A 15,855-nucleotide genomic window follows, 5' to 3' on the forward strand; every position below is an offset into this window, starting at 1 on the left:
TAGAGTGATCGATTTGATAGTCTGTGACTTAATTTGTTAGGAAACATGACATCCATGGAAGGAATGAGAGAAATAGATCAAAATTCTTTGTATTGATGGAAAATGAATATTACAAAATGAGAAAGTTATCCCACTAATGGGGTTATTACAAGTATATATACTACTACAAACTAGTATCTCTAATAGTCCCCCTCAAGTTGGAAGGTGTTCAAAACACTTCCAACTTGAAATGAGAAAATACAAGGAAAGATGTCGGGAACACATCGGCTAAAGAAAACATAGTCATCAAACAAGTGTTTATCCAACAAGAAGCAACCACAACTCAAGGTTGAACCAATTGAAGGAAGAAGCATCAAAGCAACGCTTAACCACCATCCGGTAGAAGCAATCATCAACAAAGCCAATTAAGGCACAACGCTTAACCATAAAGAGTTCTCAATAACTCAAGACAGAAGCACAAGAAGAAGATGAAAACGACGCTTAACCATTCATGACGGAAGCATATCAACATGTCTTAACCATCATGAACAGAAGCACAAGACAAGAAATGCAAGGATATTCAAAATCAATGATGACATCCAAAGAAGTGCAAGGAAGGGCCAAAGTCTACAATGGAAGGAGGTCACATGTTGAACAAACTTCACACCAAAGGTACCATAAAGCAACAAGACCAAGGTTCCAAAGATAAAAAAGTGATGCCCTCCAATGCCGAGCCAAGACAAGAAAAACCAAAAGTAAGCCAATAGAGATGCATAGCCATGTGATGTGTCTTCAAACCATAGAAAACAAATCCATGTTGATGCATTCAAAACCATAGGCCAAAACCAATGCTTCCAATAATGAAGCTAAAACAAATCCAAAAAATAGTCCTCAAATTGTCACAATAGTAGACAAACCAGAAGCAAAACAATGGGCCAAACAGAAGCTTCAAAAATCAAACCACTCTAAATTAAGAAGGCTGGTAACAAGTGCTAACTAAGGCATGGTAGCAACATACAAGAGATGTTCCATCAAACACCAACTCTGTGTACAACCAGGTATGGAAACCTCACCAACGATCCAGGACAGAAATACAATCATGAACTAGAGGCAAAAGAAACTTGCATAAATCAGAGCTTGAACCATAAGTCTCACCAAATACGGCAACATCAATAGTGTCAGAACAGAACTAACTATGAAATACTAGCTCTCAAATCCAATTTAACAGTCTATGTGCAATCTGCTCAACTTGAGAATTGCCAAATCAAAAATATAGATGCAGGTGTAGCTCTCATAGATCATCATATTAGCAACCAAATGGAGAAACCAATCTACCAAATAGGGATATCACAAGTCTTTGCTTGTGATAGAAAAGGAGCTGAAGCCATTACCAAAGGATTTCCTATCTTGTAACAACCATATCACAGTTCCAAAACAGAAAAATATAGTGAGAAAACCTTCATCAGTCCACAATACATGTGGCAAGGCTCTAATATCCAAAAAAAAATAATCCAACACTTCCAAAAAACTAAGGAACTGAAATGCACAAGAACAATATATAGGAAGATTGAATTTGATTTAGAAACACAAAAACTGGGTGCAATTATGCAGTCAACTGGTACAATTGATGAGTGGCTGAAGCAGTCAAGCAAAACCTTCACAAAGCATGATGAGAATAGACCAAAACCTACCAAAAAAGTACACAATTGTCCACACACCACCTTCCAAATTCTGCAACAAATGGCATATTTGGAGTAGGATTTAGGCAATCCAATGACCATAATATCTGAAATGGAATCTCATTTGAAAGCTTGAGTGACCAATTAGTATCATTCATAACTTGATTACTCATTAACATAACCCAATTCTCATCTTTTTGGCATCATACAAACTCACAATTGCAATGAGCTTGATGAATATATCCATAGACCAGAAGCATAAGTGTAACCATTTAAATCCATATTCAAAGATAACTTGTATCAAACATCTTATGGGCACTATATTGCTTCACACAGAATGAAGATATATGTAGACAATTGCAACTCAAACCAAAGAACAAATTCTTGTACATCTAAACAATCTTCAAAAAGCATATTCACCAACCTCAACAATCATAATATCTTGAGAAAAGAAGGCAATTGCAGTCCGAGAAGTGATTACCAAACACTGAACCACCAAGAGTGGAGGTTTCCTCAAACAGAAGTATATTGCACCTTCAGCAAAGCTTATAAACTTCATAGACATATCTCAAATTTGTGACTGTCACTGAAATTTGTTTCTAATCAATAAATCGAAGTAGAATCGAACGAGAATTGCAAAACATAGAGCGCAAAATGAAATCACGCGCGAGACGAACACAAACATGAATAAGGAACCAAAGATTTGGGGAAAACCGCAATAACGAGCGATTTTGAGCAAGAAAATCGAATCGAAGATGAAATTGAACAAGAAATTTCGAAACCCTAGGATTTGGGGAGAAAATGACGAGAACGAATTGCTATGAAAACGAATACAGATCGATTATGAAATTGAAGCAGAACGTGGATTCTGATCAAGAAATCATAAACAAATTTGGACATTGAAGGATGAACAACGATTATCAGAACAAAAAAATCAAAATATCAAGAAAAGGACACAGTGGAAACTGATTGAGAAAGAAAACGAGAAAAGGAAATTGAAATTGAAGATGAGAAAACTAAATTTTCTCAAGAAAATGTAGCGGAAAATCCTTCAAGGAGGATACCATATAAGCTCTGATACCATGTTAGGAAACATGACATCCATGGAAGGAATGAGAGAAATAGATCAAAGTTCTTTGTATTGATGGAAAATGAATATTACAAAATGAGAAAGTTATCCCACTAATGGGGTTATTACAAGTATATATATATTACTACAAGCTAGTATCTCTAATATAATTCATGGCCCAAATTGATTTCTAATAAATAATTCAATGATCGATTTGACAGTATAACAATTTGTAATGACTTTCATTTTTTGTAAAAGTCTAAAAAAATATTGATCAAATTCGTTCATGTAAATTGATCAAATTCGTCCATGTGCACATGGAAGCTGACTTAAAACTCTATACACGTCAACAATCAAGATTTGACAGATGGACTAAATTGATTGGCATTTATAAAACTTAAAAATATATTGACTATTTCAAAAAATGAAATTATGAAATTGATCAATCGAAAAATGAAATTATGAAATTAATCGATGTACACACAAATTTGAAGATGAAAATGCCTCTTCACTCACTTTAGTCGTGTAACAAATTTTCTTTTTGCATAGTGGATTGACCGATTAGAAAAGCGAGGGCGGGAAAAAGCAAAAGGATAGAAGTTATGTGTACAAGCAAATCCAAAATGAGCGGCGAACAGCACAGTGGGCAACAACAAGACATACAAGGTAATTTGGTGAAAGATTTGTCCTAAATCTTTCAGTTTTTAAATCCTTTCTCTCCCAAAGAGGAAAAGAAAAAGTTAAAAACAGAATAATTAATTTTTTAAGTAAAAAAAGATCGTACTGTAGTTTCCTAGGTATTACGAATTTTGGTTTTACCAGTGAGAAAAGATAACACATACAATGAGTGAGACATAAACAGAGACCACACTAACTTGTTTCATAAAAAAAATCAAACAGTTTTAAAATTGTACATACGCTAAGTACAATCGTCCTGTTCCTACAAAACATAATAAGGAATCCTCACTCGAAATTTCAGGTTTATGTCAAAAAATTTCACTAATTTATTGTACCATCTACCGTTTTGTATGAAAACCATAAACGTATTTGAAATGTTACACATAAATAAATAACATAGAGAAATGTTAACTTGTGCCCTCAATGCACAAGTTAATGATTTAAATATAGAAAAAATCTTATTGGAATGTGTGCATTGCATTTAATATTTAACTTTTTAATCATTTAAATGCACAAAATTTTAGAGAAAATTTCTTCTTTTAGGTTTTTAACATGTGCCCTAAAGGCACAAGTTAACACTACCCATAAACATGGGAACCACTTTGGTGCCATTAATGGCACCAATGTCACCATACCATTACATCTCCACCACACACACACATTCCCACACACATTCACACACATCAACGGCCAGGATTTCTCCAATAGCACCAATGGCACCTAAGCTAAGTCACTGAAGTATTTCCCATAAACATATAATTTAGTTTAGGGATAGAGAAAGAAAAGAAAAGGTAAATTAGGAGTGGGAAGAGAGAGAAAGAAACGGGCACTTTATAGTAATAATAAATCCTTGGACGCTTTCACCCTTCATTCAATGCTTTACCAAACTTCCTATCCTCTTCTCTTTCAATTTCATCCTTTGCATTCTTCTTCCACCATTCCTCTCTCAACCATATCAGTTTCACCACAAAAACTTTCTCTCTTTTCTCATCTTCCTCATCCTCACTCACAGGTATTATTACTATTCACACATGAATTATCTAATTTTTTAACAAAGTTTCTATTTTTGTTAACATTTATACTTGTTTTTGTTTTGTTTTGTTTTGTTAGGCTTCAAAAACGGAAATGGAGTGCGTTGAAACAGCGTTGAAAACCAGTTTAAGGAAAGACATAACTCCTCAAACATTTGTTGATGAAATTTCAGTCCTCAATGCACAAAATGGAACAACTTCTGATGATTTTTTCGTTGACGACCTTCTTGACTTCTCTCACGTTGAAGAACAACACCAAGAAGAAGAACAAGAACACTCTCCTTGTCTCTCCCTCAAAGAAAACCATGAAACTTCAAACCCTAACACCACTCTCTCTCTCAAAGAAGATTATTCTTCTCTACCCACCAACGAACTCAACGTTCCGGTAACAAATTTTTTATTTTTATTTTTTAATTTCCGACAATATTTATTATAAACCTTAAAAAAATCGAAACTATGTTTTTTATGTTGTTCTTGTTTAAAAAAAATGTTTTTTGTGTTGGGTTTTGAAGAAAGTTTCAATTTTTATTGTACAGAGTGATGATGTAGCGGATTTGGAATGGCTTTCACATTTCGTTGAAGATACTGATTCCTTCTCTGGAATGGCTTTAACAACAACAACGGAGAAAAACCCTAAAAGCCTTGTTGTGTTTGAAGAACCCAAGCCGAAACAAGAAAACCCGGTTTTTACTACTTTCAAAACACCGGTTCAAACCAAAGCTAGAAGCAAAAGAGCCAGAACCGGAGTTAGGGTTTGGCCATTCGGGTCAACCGATTCTTCTTCAAGCTCAACCACCACCACAACTTCATCTTCAACCTCTTCATCTCCAACTAGTCCCTTACTGATTTACACCAACATGCTTCAAAGTTTTGACTCGGTTAAGGTAAAGAAACCGAAGAAAATACCTTCTTCTAACGGGTCGGGTCAAGGTGGTGCGCTGGTTATGGCGGCGCCACCGCGACGGTGCAGTCATTGTGGTGTAACAAAGACTCCTCAGTGGAGAAGTGGACCCCTTGGAGCAAAAACACTTTGCAATGCATGTGGGGTCCGTTTCAAATCGGGTCGGTTGTTGCCCGAGTATCGACCCGCTTGTAGCCCTACATTTTCAAGTGAATTGCACTCAAACCACCACCGGAAAGTGCTTGAAATGCGGCGGAAGAAGGAGGTTGTTGGTGGTGTTGAAATTGAAGTTGAAACTGGTTTGTCCCGTTCTCCGGTTGTTCCTAGTTTTTGATTAATTATTATTTAATTAATTAAATTTATGAAGAAAAAAAGAGGTTTAAGAAAAAAATTAGATAGAAATGGTAGTGCAGATTTTAGACCCGGTTCAATGGGACCCGAGTTAGTGTACACATTTTTTTCTTCCTTGTATTGAGTGCGGTAGGTTAGGTTAATTAGGCTTTTGTAACTGTTTAGGAGACTTTAATTTCATATATGCATTATGCTTATGCTTATGCTTATGCTTATGCAAGTCCTTTTTTAGTATTTTTTTTTTTTTTTTGTTATAAAGTTTTTTGAATTTGGAAATTGTTTACGTTTGAAATATAAATGAGGTGATGGTGGGTGTTAGTGGTTTTCAATTTCAATTCAAAAAAATGAAACTGTTAATGGCTTTGTTTTGTGGGTGGGTCGTTGAAAGGCATGAATATCATGAACAAAACAACACAAAGAGAAGTGTTGTTAAACTAAACGGCTTCTTTGTTGTGTCTTAAGATGGAAGAAAAAGTAAAGTACTTTGGGAAATTGAAGCATTTGGAAGCTTCACTAAATAGATGATGTGATTGAAATCGAACGGTCCACAAACTTGATAATCTTAAACTTGGTTTGAACTTTATGCAACACTTGATTTTGGACTGACATACATTCATGGGTACCACCATATTCATAGGTGTCAAGCATGTCTCGTGTTTTTTCTTCATACTATTGACTGTTGTTTTCACTTGGCTTTTTCCTTTCAACACAAAGGACATTCTCTACCAAACAAATCAGAGGATTGCAAATTGGAATCTCCGTAATTTTTAATAATTAATATTCGTCCAAATAGTTTTTTAGGTTATATATGTGGAGATTATAATAGAAAAATGTTATATATGTGGTAAGTTTAATTATTGGCGGGCATGGAGAGAAAACTATAGTACATAGCAAAAGAACACATTCAAAAACTGAACTCACACGGCAATGCTATCGATGCTACCAAACACAAGAAGCTATTATTCACAACATCGACTTTTCTTTTTCACCAAGCTTAGCAAAAGGACACAACATTCAAATTTATTTTGACAATTGAACACTCAAACAGCTAGTAGTACAATTGTTTGGAACACAGTACACGTGCATTGCTACAACAAGATATTTTAGCATTTCATTTCATGTAGTTGCATCATGCATATATATGGGATATGGTTGAACTTGTTTTCCATTCAAATGATTTTTGAGAAATTATTCAAATGAGTAACAATGACGCTCCACATGTTCTATTGGAAGATTTTGAAAATAAAAACATATGATATTTTTTATTTAAAAGTCCTAACGCAATGTTAAATAATTGATGACTGGTTCATGAAGTAACATAAGAATCTTTATGTAACCGATGAGGTATATAAAATGTGTGGAGGGTTGTACATTGTTTTCGAACTTACTCCGTTGTGTTTAACTTGAGGAGGACCGGTTTATTTGGATTGATATCTATATTTGTTAGGTTTGCTTTATTAGGTGATCTTTCAAATATTAATATTCAATGCAACGAACCGTTTGGTTATGGTGAATAAAGCTCTCACCTGACATTTTCATTCATACCTTTATGAGAGTGATGCCACCTCCTAGGATCAGTACTCCCTCCGTCCCGGTTTAATTGACCTACTTTGGTTTTTCACACAGATTAAGAAAAGTGTATAAATAAAGGAGAAAGTGGAATATATTGTATTGGGAATGATAAAAGTAATATTATTTAGTGTTATATTGTATTGGGAATGATGAAAGTTGTATTGAAAATTGAAATGAGTCAGTTATTTTGGGACACTTTTTTTTAGAAAATGGGTCAGTTATTCCGGGACGGAGGGAGTATAATTTATTAGGGTAGACGTGAAGCTCACACAATACAATTCAACTTTATTTTTTAATAATCATGTTACTAACTTTCTCAGTAACTAATTTCTGACTGAAATTTTAACCATATTTAATAGAGTCTCATCTCACATTTTTTAATTCATACGGCTTGAATTTGAGACAACGTTTACAAGTTTAGTTACACCTAATTTGAATTTGAGCTAAATTAAAATACTCTATCCGGTCCTATTTACAAGAAACAATTAATTTTTTAGATACATTAAATAATTTATGTATTTGGTTTAGGTTCTTGACTAGATACATGCATTATTCAATATATCTAAAAAGTCAACTTTCTCTTGTAAATAGGACCGGAGGGAGTAATAAAAATAAATTCGGTTTAATAATAAATATGTAATATATAACATATAAATAGATAAAGTTGATGCATGAGCAAATAAAACAAACAATACTTTTGAATCTAAGATCGAGTTAAACACGATGGGTTGTACATTGTTTTCGAACTTACTCCATTGTGTTTAACTTTCCGGTTTACTTTCTTTCCTTCTTCAAGGCTCCCACATGTATAATTTCTTCTATCGAATCTTTATTTAAAAAGTTTTTTTGGGGGATGTGAGGATTATAAAAAAAATTGCATGGGTTGATTGAGATTCTGTTTGTTTACCGAAGGAGGAGGGAGGTTTAAGTGTCAGAAGGTTAAGAGAATTTAATATTGCTTTGCTAGGGAAGTGGTGTTGGCGTATGTTGGTTGATAAGAATGGTTTATGGTACAGGGTCTTAAAAGCTAGGTACGGGGAGGAGGGTGGGAGGTTGAAGGATGGGGGTAGGGAGAGTTCGGTGTGGTGGCGGATGATGACTGGCATTCGTCAGGGTGTCGGTTTAGGTGTAGGGGACTGGTTTGGGGATAATGTGCGTAGGGTGGTTGGCGGTGGTGATAGGACATTTTTTTTGGACTGATAATTGGGTGGGAGGAGTGCCCTTAAGGGTGCAATTCCCTTGATTATTTGATTTAGTCGTTGACAAGTGGGTGACGGTGAAGGAGATGGAGGGTAGAGGTTAGATGGACGGGGGCGGTGCCTGGGAGTGGAGGAGGCGCCTTTTGGCTTGGGAGGAGGAGTCTGTTACAGATTGTTCTTTCTTACTGCATGATATTGTTTTGCAGGACCGTGTTCCCGACAGATGGCGGTGGCTACTTGATACCGTTGCCGGTTACTCCGTAAAGGGGACATATCAGTACATTACAACAGCTGATAATTCTCTAGAACGAGGTAGGTTCGACGCTGTGTGGCAAAGGCAAGTTCCTCACAAGGTCTCTGTGTTTACGTGGAGGCTTCTTCGTGATCGACTTCCAACTCAAGATAACCTTCTACGTAGGGGAATTATTCATCAGGAAGGCACTTCTTGTATTGGGGGGGTGCGGTTCTCCTGAGACAGCGGCGCATCTCATTCTCCAATGTGACGTCTTCGGTTCTGTGTGGCACTATGTTTATCGGTGGGTAGGCATTTCTTTTATTTCTCCAGCGACAGTTGGTGATCACTTTCAGCATTTTGGTCAGTTGGCAGGTTTATCGAGATCTTTTCATTCTTTCCTAATAGTAATATGGCATGCTTGTGTCTGGGTTATATGGAAGGAGAGAAACAGCAAGATTTTTCAGCATAAGATGATGACTTCGGATCGTTTAGCAGAAAGGGTCAAGATTATGTCTTTTAATTGGTTTAAGGCAAATATGCTCAGCTTTGCCTTCAGTTATAACGACTGCGGACAACATCCTTTATTATGCATGGGTGTGCTGATGTAGTTTTTAGTCTATTTTCTTCTGTTATTCGTATTAGCTTGTGAATTTCGATTGTACTAAACTTTGTTTGTGATGAGTGTTCTCTTTTGCACATCTTGTGCGAGATGAACCACCTATGATAATTTAATATATTTCATTTTGGCTTGTTCAAAAAAAAAAATTAAAATTGAAAATCATAATTATTTTACGTAAGGTTGAAAATTTCATATTATTTTGTGCGCATCTTTTATTTTGTGGTGTTGGAGATGATGATATATAGTTGCTTTGGGTTGTCTAACATGTGATACTTGCACAATTCAACTATTTATTTTCTGCTTAAGAAAAACCAGAGGTGGAGCGGAGGAGTATTTTTATGACAAATTTTTTATGTAGTATTTGTATTCCACTATATATATTCCAAGATAAAAATCAAATACTTTAAATTTCAATACATTAAATACACATATTAAACTTACCACTTCGTTAGCATCTCCCTAATGCAAATCTGTAGTCGTTCTGCTTCCCAAGAAAGGAGGTGCATTTATCAAATTTCGTTGATACTTGCATTTATTCTATACTCTACTGAGATTTCGGTTACTGGTAAATGAAACCAATGTTCAGGTATGCTAAAAAACAAGGTGTCTTTTTGGTGGTGTCCAGGGTTTGAATATTGAACTTTGCATATATTATGCATTGTCTTTACCAACTGAATTAAATTCACGAAAAAAAAAGAGATGTCAGTATTAGATTTTTTTTCCAGGGAATTGTAGTATTAGAATTAGAATGATAAAAACAGCGAACTAAAGTTATAAAAAAGAGGAGATTGATGCAAAAAAATTGTCCATCATATAATAGTTTTACCTAGTTTGCTTGCTTAACCCTTTTTTGATAGTGCTTTACTAAACCCTTAAGAATGTTAACAAGGTGTGAATGTTAGGTGATGAAATTGTCATCAGTACGTATACATCGAGTAATAAGAGGCAAAGTTTCATGAGTTTGAGTTTCTTAGCTCCCCTACATAACCTTACGCATCCACCCAACTCTATATATGGTGATGTTAGTGTATTTAACCGTAATTGACAAGGCTTTGAGTGTAACACTAGTGCAAGAATGAAATAGCTAGTATACTTTATCAAAAAAGATAGTGTGCCCTCGTAGCGTCACAATGGAGCAACAACTATGGAAAAATTCAGATTCATCGTACTCATGATTTTTCCACGTTCATGTAGCTTAGACATCGTTGCGTTTGATCAAGATTAGATGTTTCAAATTCAACATTTTGAATAATGAAAAGATTGGCTTAATTGCCCCTTTGGTATCTTATTTATAAAACTTGCATAAATAGTCCTCCATTTTTAAACTCGAACATTTTGGTACACAATTATTACATTTATTGAAATTTTGATCTAAACCTTTATTTTTGGCCCCAAAAATAGTACTATTGACCCCCAAAAAAGGTTAATCCTCAAGATTGAGGTTATAATCACCGTTCAAGATTTCGTTCATTTAATGGACACTTCCATTTGAAGAGATAGACTCATAGAATAAACTAATATTATTTTTAAGGAGAAATTACATTCACCTCCCCTCGGTTCTTTTCAAATGATGCTAACATCTTTTCTAATTTTGAAATAGACAATAACCTCCCATAAATTTTCATCAATAGATAAATACTTCCCTTCTCTCTTACCCCGTTATTTTTACATTAAGATAGAAACAAGTGAAGTTGAAATCCCTCAGAACTAGTGAATTTTCACTCATCGAAGTTCAAATCCATTTTCTTTTATTCCCTTTTCATGTTCAACAAATTCCTTAATTAAAAAATAAAAGGTAAAATTAGAATATGATGAGGTTAATTGGTTTTTTTTCCTATCCAAATCTCCGAGCTTTTTGAATACGGTGGTAAACACTCCCTAAGCATATCATGGAGATGATTTGGAGAAGGTTGGCATTTAACACAGATAGAAATGCACTAGTTCATTGAACTATAACCCCAATATTTATTCGTAATGTTTTTTGTTGGATGGGACAAGCAAACCTGTTGATTAATATTTTTCTCACTCTATCAATTTTTCATGTGTTCTATTTTTTTTCTTCAAAATTATTCTTTGTTTGGATTTTATATCTGAAATTAGCTTTGCCCGGATTTTTAAAGAGATCGTGGTTTATATTATTTTGATAACATAAATATAAATGACAAAAATATAAAATAAATGCAAATATAAACAAAATTTAAAGGATCCTTCAAAAAAAATAATAAACAAAATTTAAAGGACAAAATGATACAAATAAAATCTCGTTTTATTAATTAATCAATACATTTACAACAAAATAAAGCTTGAGCTTAAAGCTTATTACATAAAATATTAAACCTAACGCTAATATATTAAAAACTTAAAGCTAAACCGGTGATGCAAGCTGATGGAGAGGAGAGTATGATGGGAGGGAGAAGGAGAAAAAGATGGTGGGGGTGGGGTTGGTAAGGTTTATTTCCTCTCTAAGGCGAAAGAGACCTTGATGGTCAACCTTGCACCCAAACAAACCGCGCTTCTTTGCAGCGTGTCACCATTCCCATTGACCGATCATACAATCCCTGAATTTTCAAAGTAGCTTTTTTTTTTTTTATGAAAGACAAACGATGAAAACACATTGTTGTAGAATGAAGAGTAGAAGAGAGTGTGAGATGAGATGATGGTGTCAGAAATTGTGAAGGTTTGAAGAATATTTATAGGTGAAATTGGTGAGAATTGTGTTGCATAGCGTGTAACGACTCTTAATTAAGGGTCAAAAGACGTGTTCAAAGGGTTTTACCGGCCATTAAAGCTGGTTAAACCCTTTACAAAACGTGTTTACTGAGTTACTCTTGGCGTTCAAAACTCTGACATGTTTCGTATTATATAATACTAACATTATCAAAGATTTTCAGATTATATAATAAAAAATGCTTCAATAATGGGTGAAAATGAGTCAAACTTCGTACTTTGTAGAATGAAGGATATTTCAGAAAAAATTATGTAAATGATTCTTTTGAGTGGTCCACATTGCACTGATAATTTATATGGTCCATGACGCCTAGAAACCTCTATAAATAAGTGTGCATGTTTTCATTAGCAATAAACCACGCAGAAAACCATGAAAATTTGTGTCATTGATATGAACACTGAGCTAACTGTAGTTTACTACAACGAGGGTAAACCACTCCATCTGTTCATGATTCACACTAATGTCACCCTCCACGGGTTGAAGGATCATCTAAATCAAATCAACCATCAACGCAATCACAGAGAAACGAGGAGGGCGGATGATGTTGAGTATCGACGTCCATCTACCAACCCAATCGGGAGTGTGCCGTTCTGTCGGATGAAGCTCATGAACGACGACGACGTGGGAACCATGTTCTCGATATTTGTTCAGTACAGTTCTAAGGGACGATCGAGTTGGACATTTTGTTGGTATGGTTTATTGAACAAATTCAGAAAAGTTTGATCCGACCTAGGAAATACGAAGAGATTAGGGTTCAACTAGGCGCACCAGACAAATACATTAGTTTAGTTGATTCGTGATTTGTCATGTTTTATTTTGTTGCGCATTTTATGTTATTGAATTATGTTGTTTTATTTTGTTTTTTTCTCTTCTTCGCACAAAATTATTTTTGTCTACACCGAAGGAACACATTGACAAAATATGAAAAGAAAAGTTTTCCGAAGATCTTCATCATGCTGTCAAATATCTGTCCGCTGAACTTTACGTTAAAGATGTTCATTTAAACACACAAATATATAGAAAATATAGATCTTTATCATGCTGTCAAATATCTCTATGCTGAACTTTACGCTAAAGATGTTCATTTAAACACATAAATATATAGAAAATATAGATCCTTATCATGTTGTCAAATATGTCAAGATATATAGGGTGCAAGTCAGGTTTGGACTATACAATCTGAACCGGTTACACACATATTTTTTTTGTGGTCCACATCGTACCGACAATTTCTGTGGTCCACGGCGCACAAAAACTACTGTAAATAAGCGTGCTTGGTTCATTTGCTGTAAAACACAACAAAAAACCTCCCAAAAGATATGAACACCAAGAGGTTGCTATGAGCTAGATCCTGCTACCTTGACAATATACCTATGTCAGTTGGTAAGGCACCAAGACCTAACTCAAAATAATCCCGTTGAAACAGTTTCCCTTTCATCATTATGTTACAAATTTGATTCGGAAAAGGTTCGTATGAACTTGATCCAGTTGGCCCGCCGATCGAAATATGTCAGTTGGCAGGCCAGCTGGATCAAATACAAAAACACCTCTTCGATCACCTTCCCAGAAGATCCATCACTTACGTTAGTTTTTTTAATAGTGTTTACGATGTCCTGGTCATTGTTGACCATTCATAGAATCCCTACAATTGCTTTGCAGTTTATGCGGGGATTCTACGACGGTCAGCAGACACCATTGGCTTTAAATACAACACATAATAAGGAGATTCATTTAATTTCAGATTTTAGAATCTGAAAATACCTAGCAATCTTGTTCGGATTTGATAATCCGAACAGAGAGTATTTTTAGAAATTTTATAGGGCGCGCGAGAATGGTATAGGGTGAGAAAAGTAAATCCCATATTTCATATTTTGTACTTTGGTAAGATCTGCTATGATTTCTTGCTTGGGCCAACTATGGTTATCAACCCGTTTGTGTTTGTTTTAGTTGGGCTTTACTCATTTTACATAGAAAATTGCTTTTTTGACATTGATTACTTCCTATTGACACAAGTAAATGATCAAATTACCTCCAGCGGTAGTTAACTGACTATGGCATATGCGTCGGCAGTTAACTGCCGCTGGCTCCTCCAGAGGCAGTTAACTACCTCTGGCTTTGCTGCTTTTTATTATGATTTTACGCGTTTCGGTCGAAAAACCAAAATAAATTGAAACTTATTCAGAAATCTATGAAACTTTACAGACACCTCTATAAAAATACATATAGTTGATGTGAAAAGTTTCGTAACATTCCGAATAAGTCTCGATTTTTTTTATTTTTTCGACCGAAACATGCAAAATCACATTTGAAAAAATAAAAAAATCGACACTTATTCAGGATGTTACGAAACTTTTCACATCATCTATATGTATTTTTATAGAGGTGTCTCTAAAGTTTCGCAGCATTTCGACTAAGTCTCGATTTATTTTGATTTTTCGACCGAACCATATGCAAAATCGCAATTTTTTTCAAGTGCGAGTCCGAAAAAGTGTCCTAGAGGTTGAACTTTTTCAAGCTTTTTTGCACTCATGTTTAGAACAAAAAATAACATCTCCCACAAAAAATTTAAATTTTTCGACAAGGGACGGATTAAATATGAATTTTTAACGCGCCTAAAATTTAAGACACGAAAACATCAAAACATCAACCTAAAAATTGAATTTTGAGCTGTTTTTTTGCAGACACCTCTATAAAAATACATATAGAGGATCTGCAAATTTTCTTAGTATTTCGAGTAATCCTCAATTTATTTTGAATTTTTTACTGAAGCACGTAAAATTGCAATATTTTTCCAATTGCGCGTCCAGAAAAGTTATATAGAGGTTGAATTTTTTCATTATTTTTTGTACACATATTAAAAACATAAAAAAAACATTTCCCGCAAAAAATTATAATTTTTCGACAACGGATGGATTAAATATGAATTTTTAATCTGTGTGACCAAATAAGCACTTCCACACATCAACAAAAATGACACCAAAATATGACATGGGTGAAAATTCCTAAAAGAATGAAATTGGGAGACAAAAAAATTAGGATTTAAAATGGGGAGACCAAAGTTTTTTTTTTTGGGGGTGAAAGTTATGAAAATAAAGAGTAGCGTCAACCAAAATGAGTGTAACACCATAATATTACACATCTTGATTGTAAATCATTTGTAATATAACAATGTTAACCCAACAATAGTAACAAAGATGGACTTTGTAACTCTATTGGTTAAAGCCACCTCAAAGTTGTTGGTGATTTCCAAAATAATGGAATCACTTTAGAACCAAAAGTTGTAACTCTTCATGGGAGTCATTCATATACATTGGAACCTTTGGCAAAGGGATGCTTAATGAACATTTGCATTCATTCAAATGTATATGATTATAACATTTGGCAAAGGGGTGCTTAATGAACCTTTGCATTGATTCAAGTGTATATGATTATAACCTTTGACAAAGGGATGTTTAATGAACCATAACATTGTTTCAAATCAAAGGGGTGTTTTCTCTCATATGAAAGGTCATATAATGCATTATAAATGCTTGACATTTGGACATTAGTTTGATACAAGAAAAGAACAACAACACACAACTTTGGACATAATTTTGTTGCATTAACAACATAGTTCTCCCTCATTCTCTTACTCTAAATCATCCATCAATTCTTTAATGCATGAGTGAATTGCTGGAACCATAAATTTGTAAAATACTGTTAGGAGATACGCTTGGTGTGGTTGTGCAATACACGTCAAGGAACTCATAGTATCCTGAAGGGGATTCGCCGGTCATTCCTTATTGCATCCAATATACAGTTATTGGTGGGGGCG

General features: G+C 34.7%; 1 protein-coding gene across 1 annotated transcript; it reads left to right on the top strand.

Annotated features, from left to right (window-relative positions):
* The first annotated feature begins 4,267 nt into the window (after window positions 1-4,267).
* Window positions 4,268-5,891, top strand: LOC146920067 (GATA transcription factor 5-like). Its single transcript, XM_085713456.1, has 3 exons — window positions 4,268-4,417; window positions 4,516-4,821; window positions 4,973-5,891. The coding sequence occupies exons 1-3, from the start codon at window positions 4,280-4,282 to the stop codon at window positions 5,669-5,671; spliced, it is 1,143 nt and encodes a 380-aa protein (XP_085569582.1). The 5' UTR covers window positions 4,268-4,279; the 3' UTR covers window positions 5,672-5,891.
* The last annotated feature ends 9,964 nt before the right edge of the window (window positions 5,892-15,855 follow it).

Source organism: Medicago sativa, chromosome 5, assembly GCF_051527215.1.
Source record: "Medicago sativa cultivar Bolivia chromosome 5, Bolivia_mono, whole genome shotgun sequence".
Lineage (NCBI taxonomy): Eukaryota > Viridiplantae > Streptophyta > Magnoliopsida > Fabales > Fabaceae > Medicago > Medicago sativa.

Bases quoted from the DNA above. Each gene is read 5' to 3' on its own strand.
- LOC146920067 (XM_085713456.1), top strand. From the start codon at position 4,280: ATGCTTTACCAAACTTCCTATCCTCTTCTCTTTCAATTTCATCCTTTG. The intron at 4,418-4,515 runs GTATTATTACTA...TTGTTTTGTTAG, and splicing joins TTCCTCATCCTCACTCACAG to GCTTCAAAAACGGAAATGGA. The intron at 4,822-4,972 runs GTAACAAATTTT...TTTATTGTACAG, and splicing joins CCAACGAACTCAACGTTCCG to AGTGATGATGTAGCGGATTT.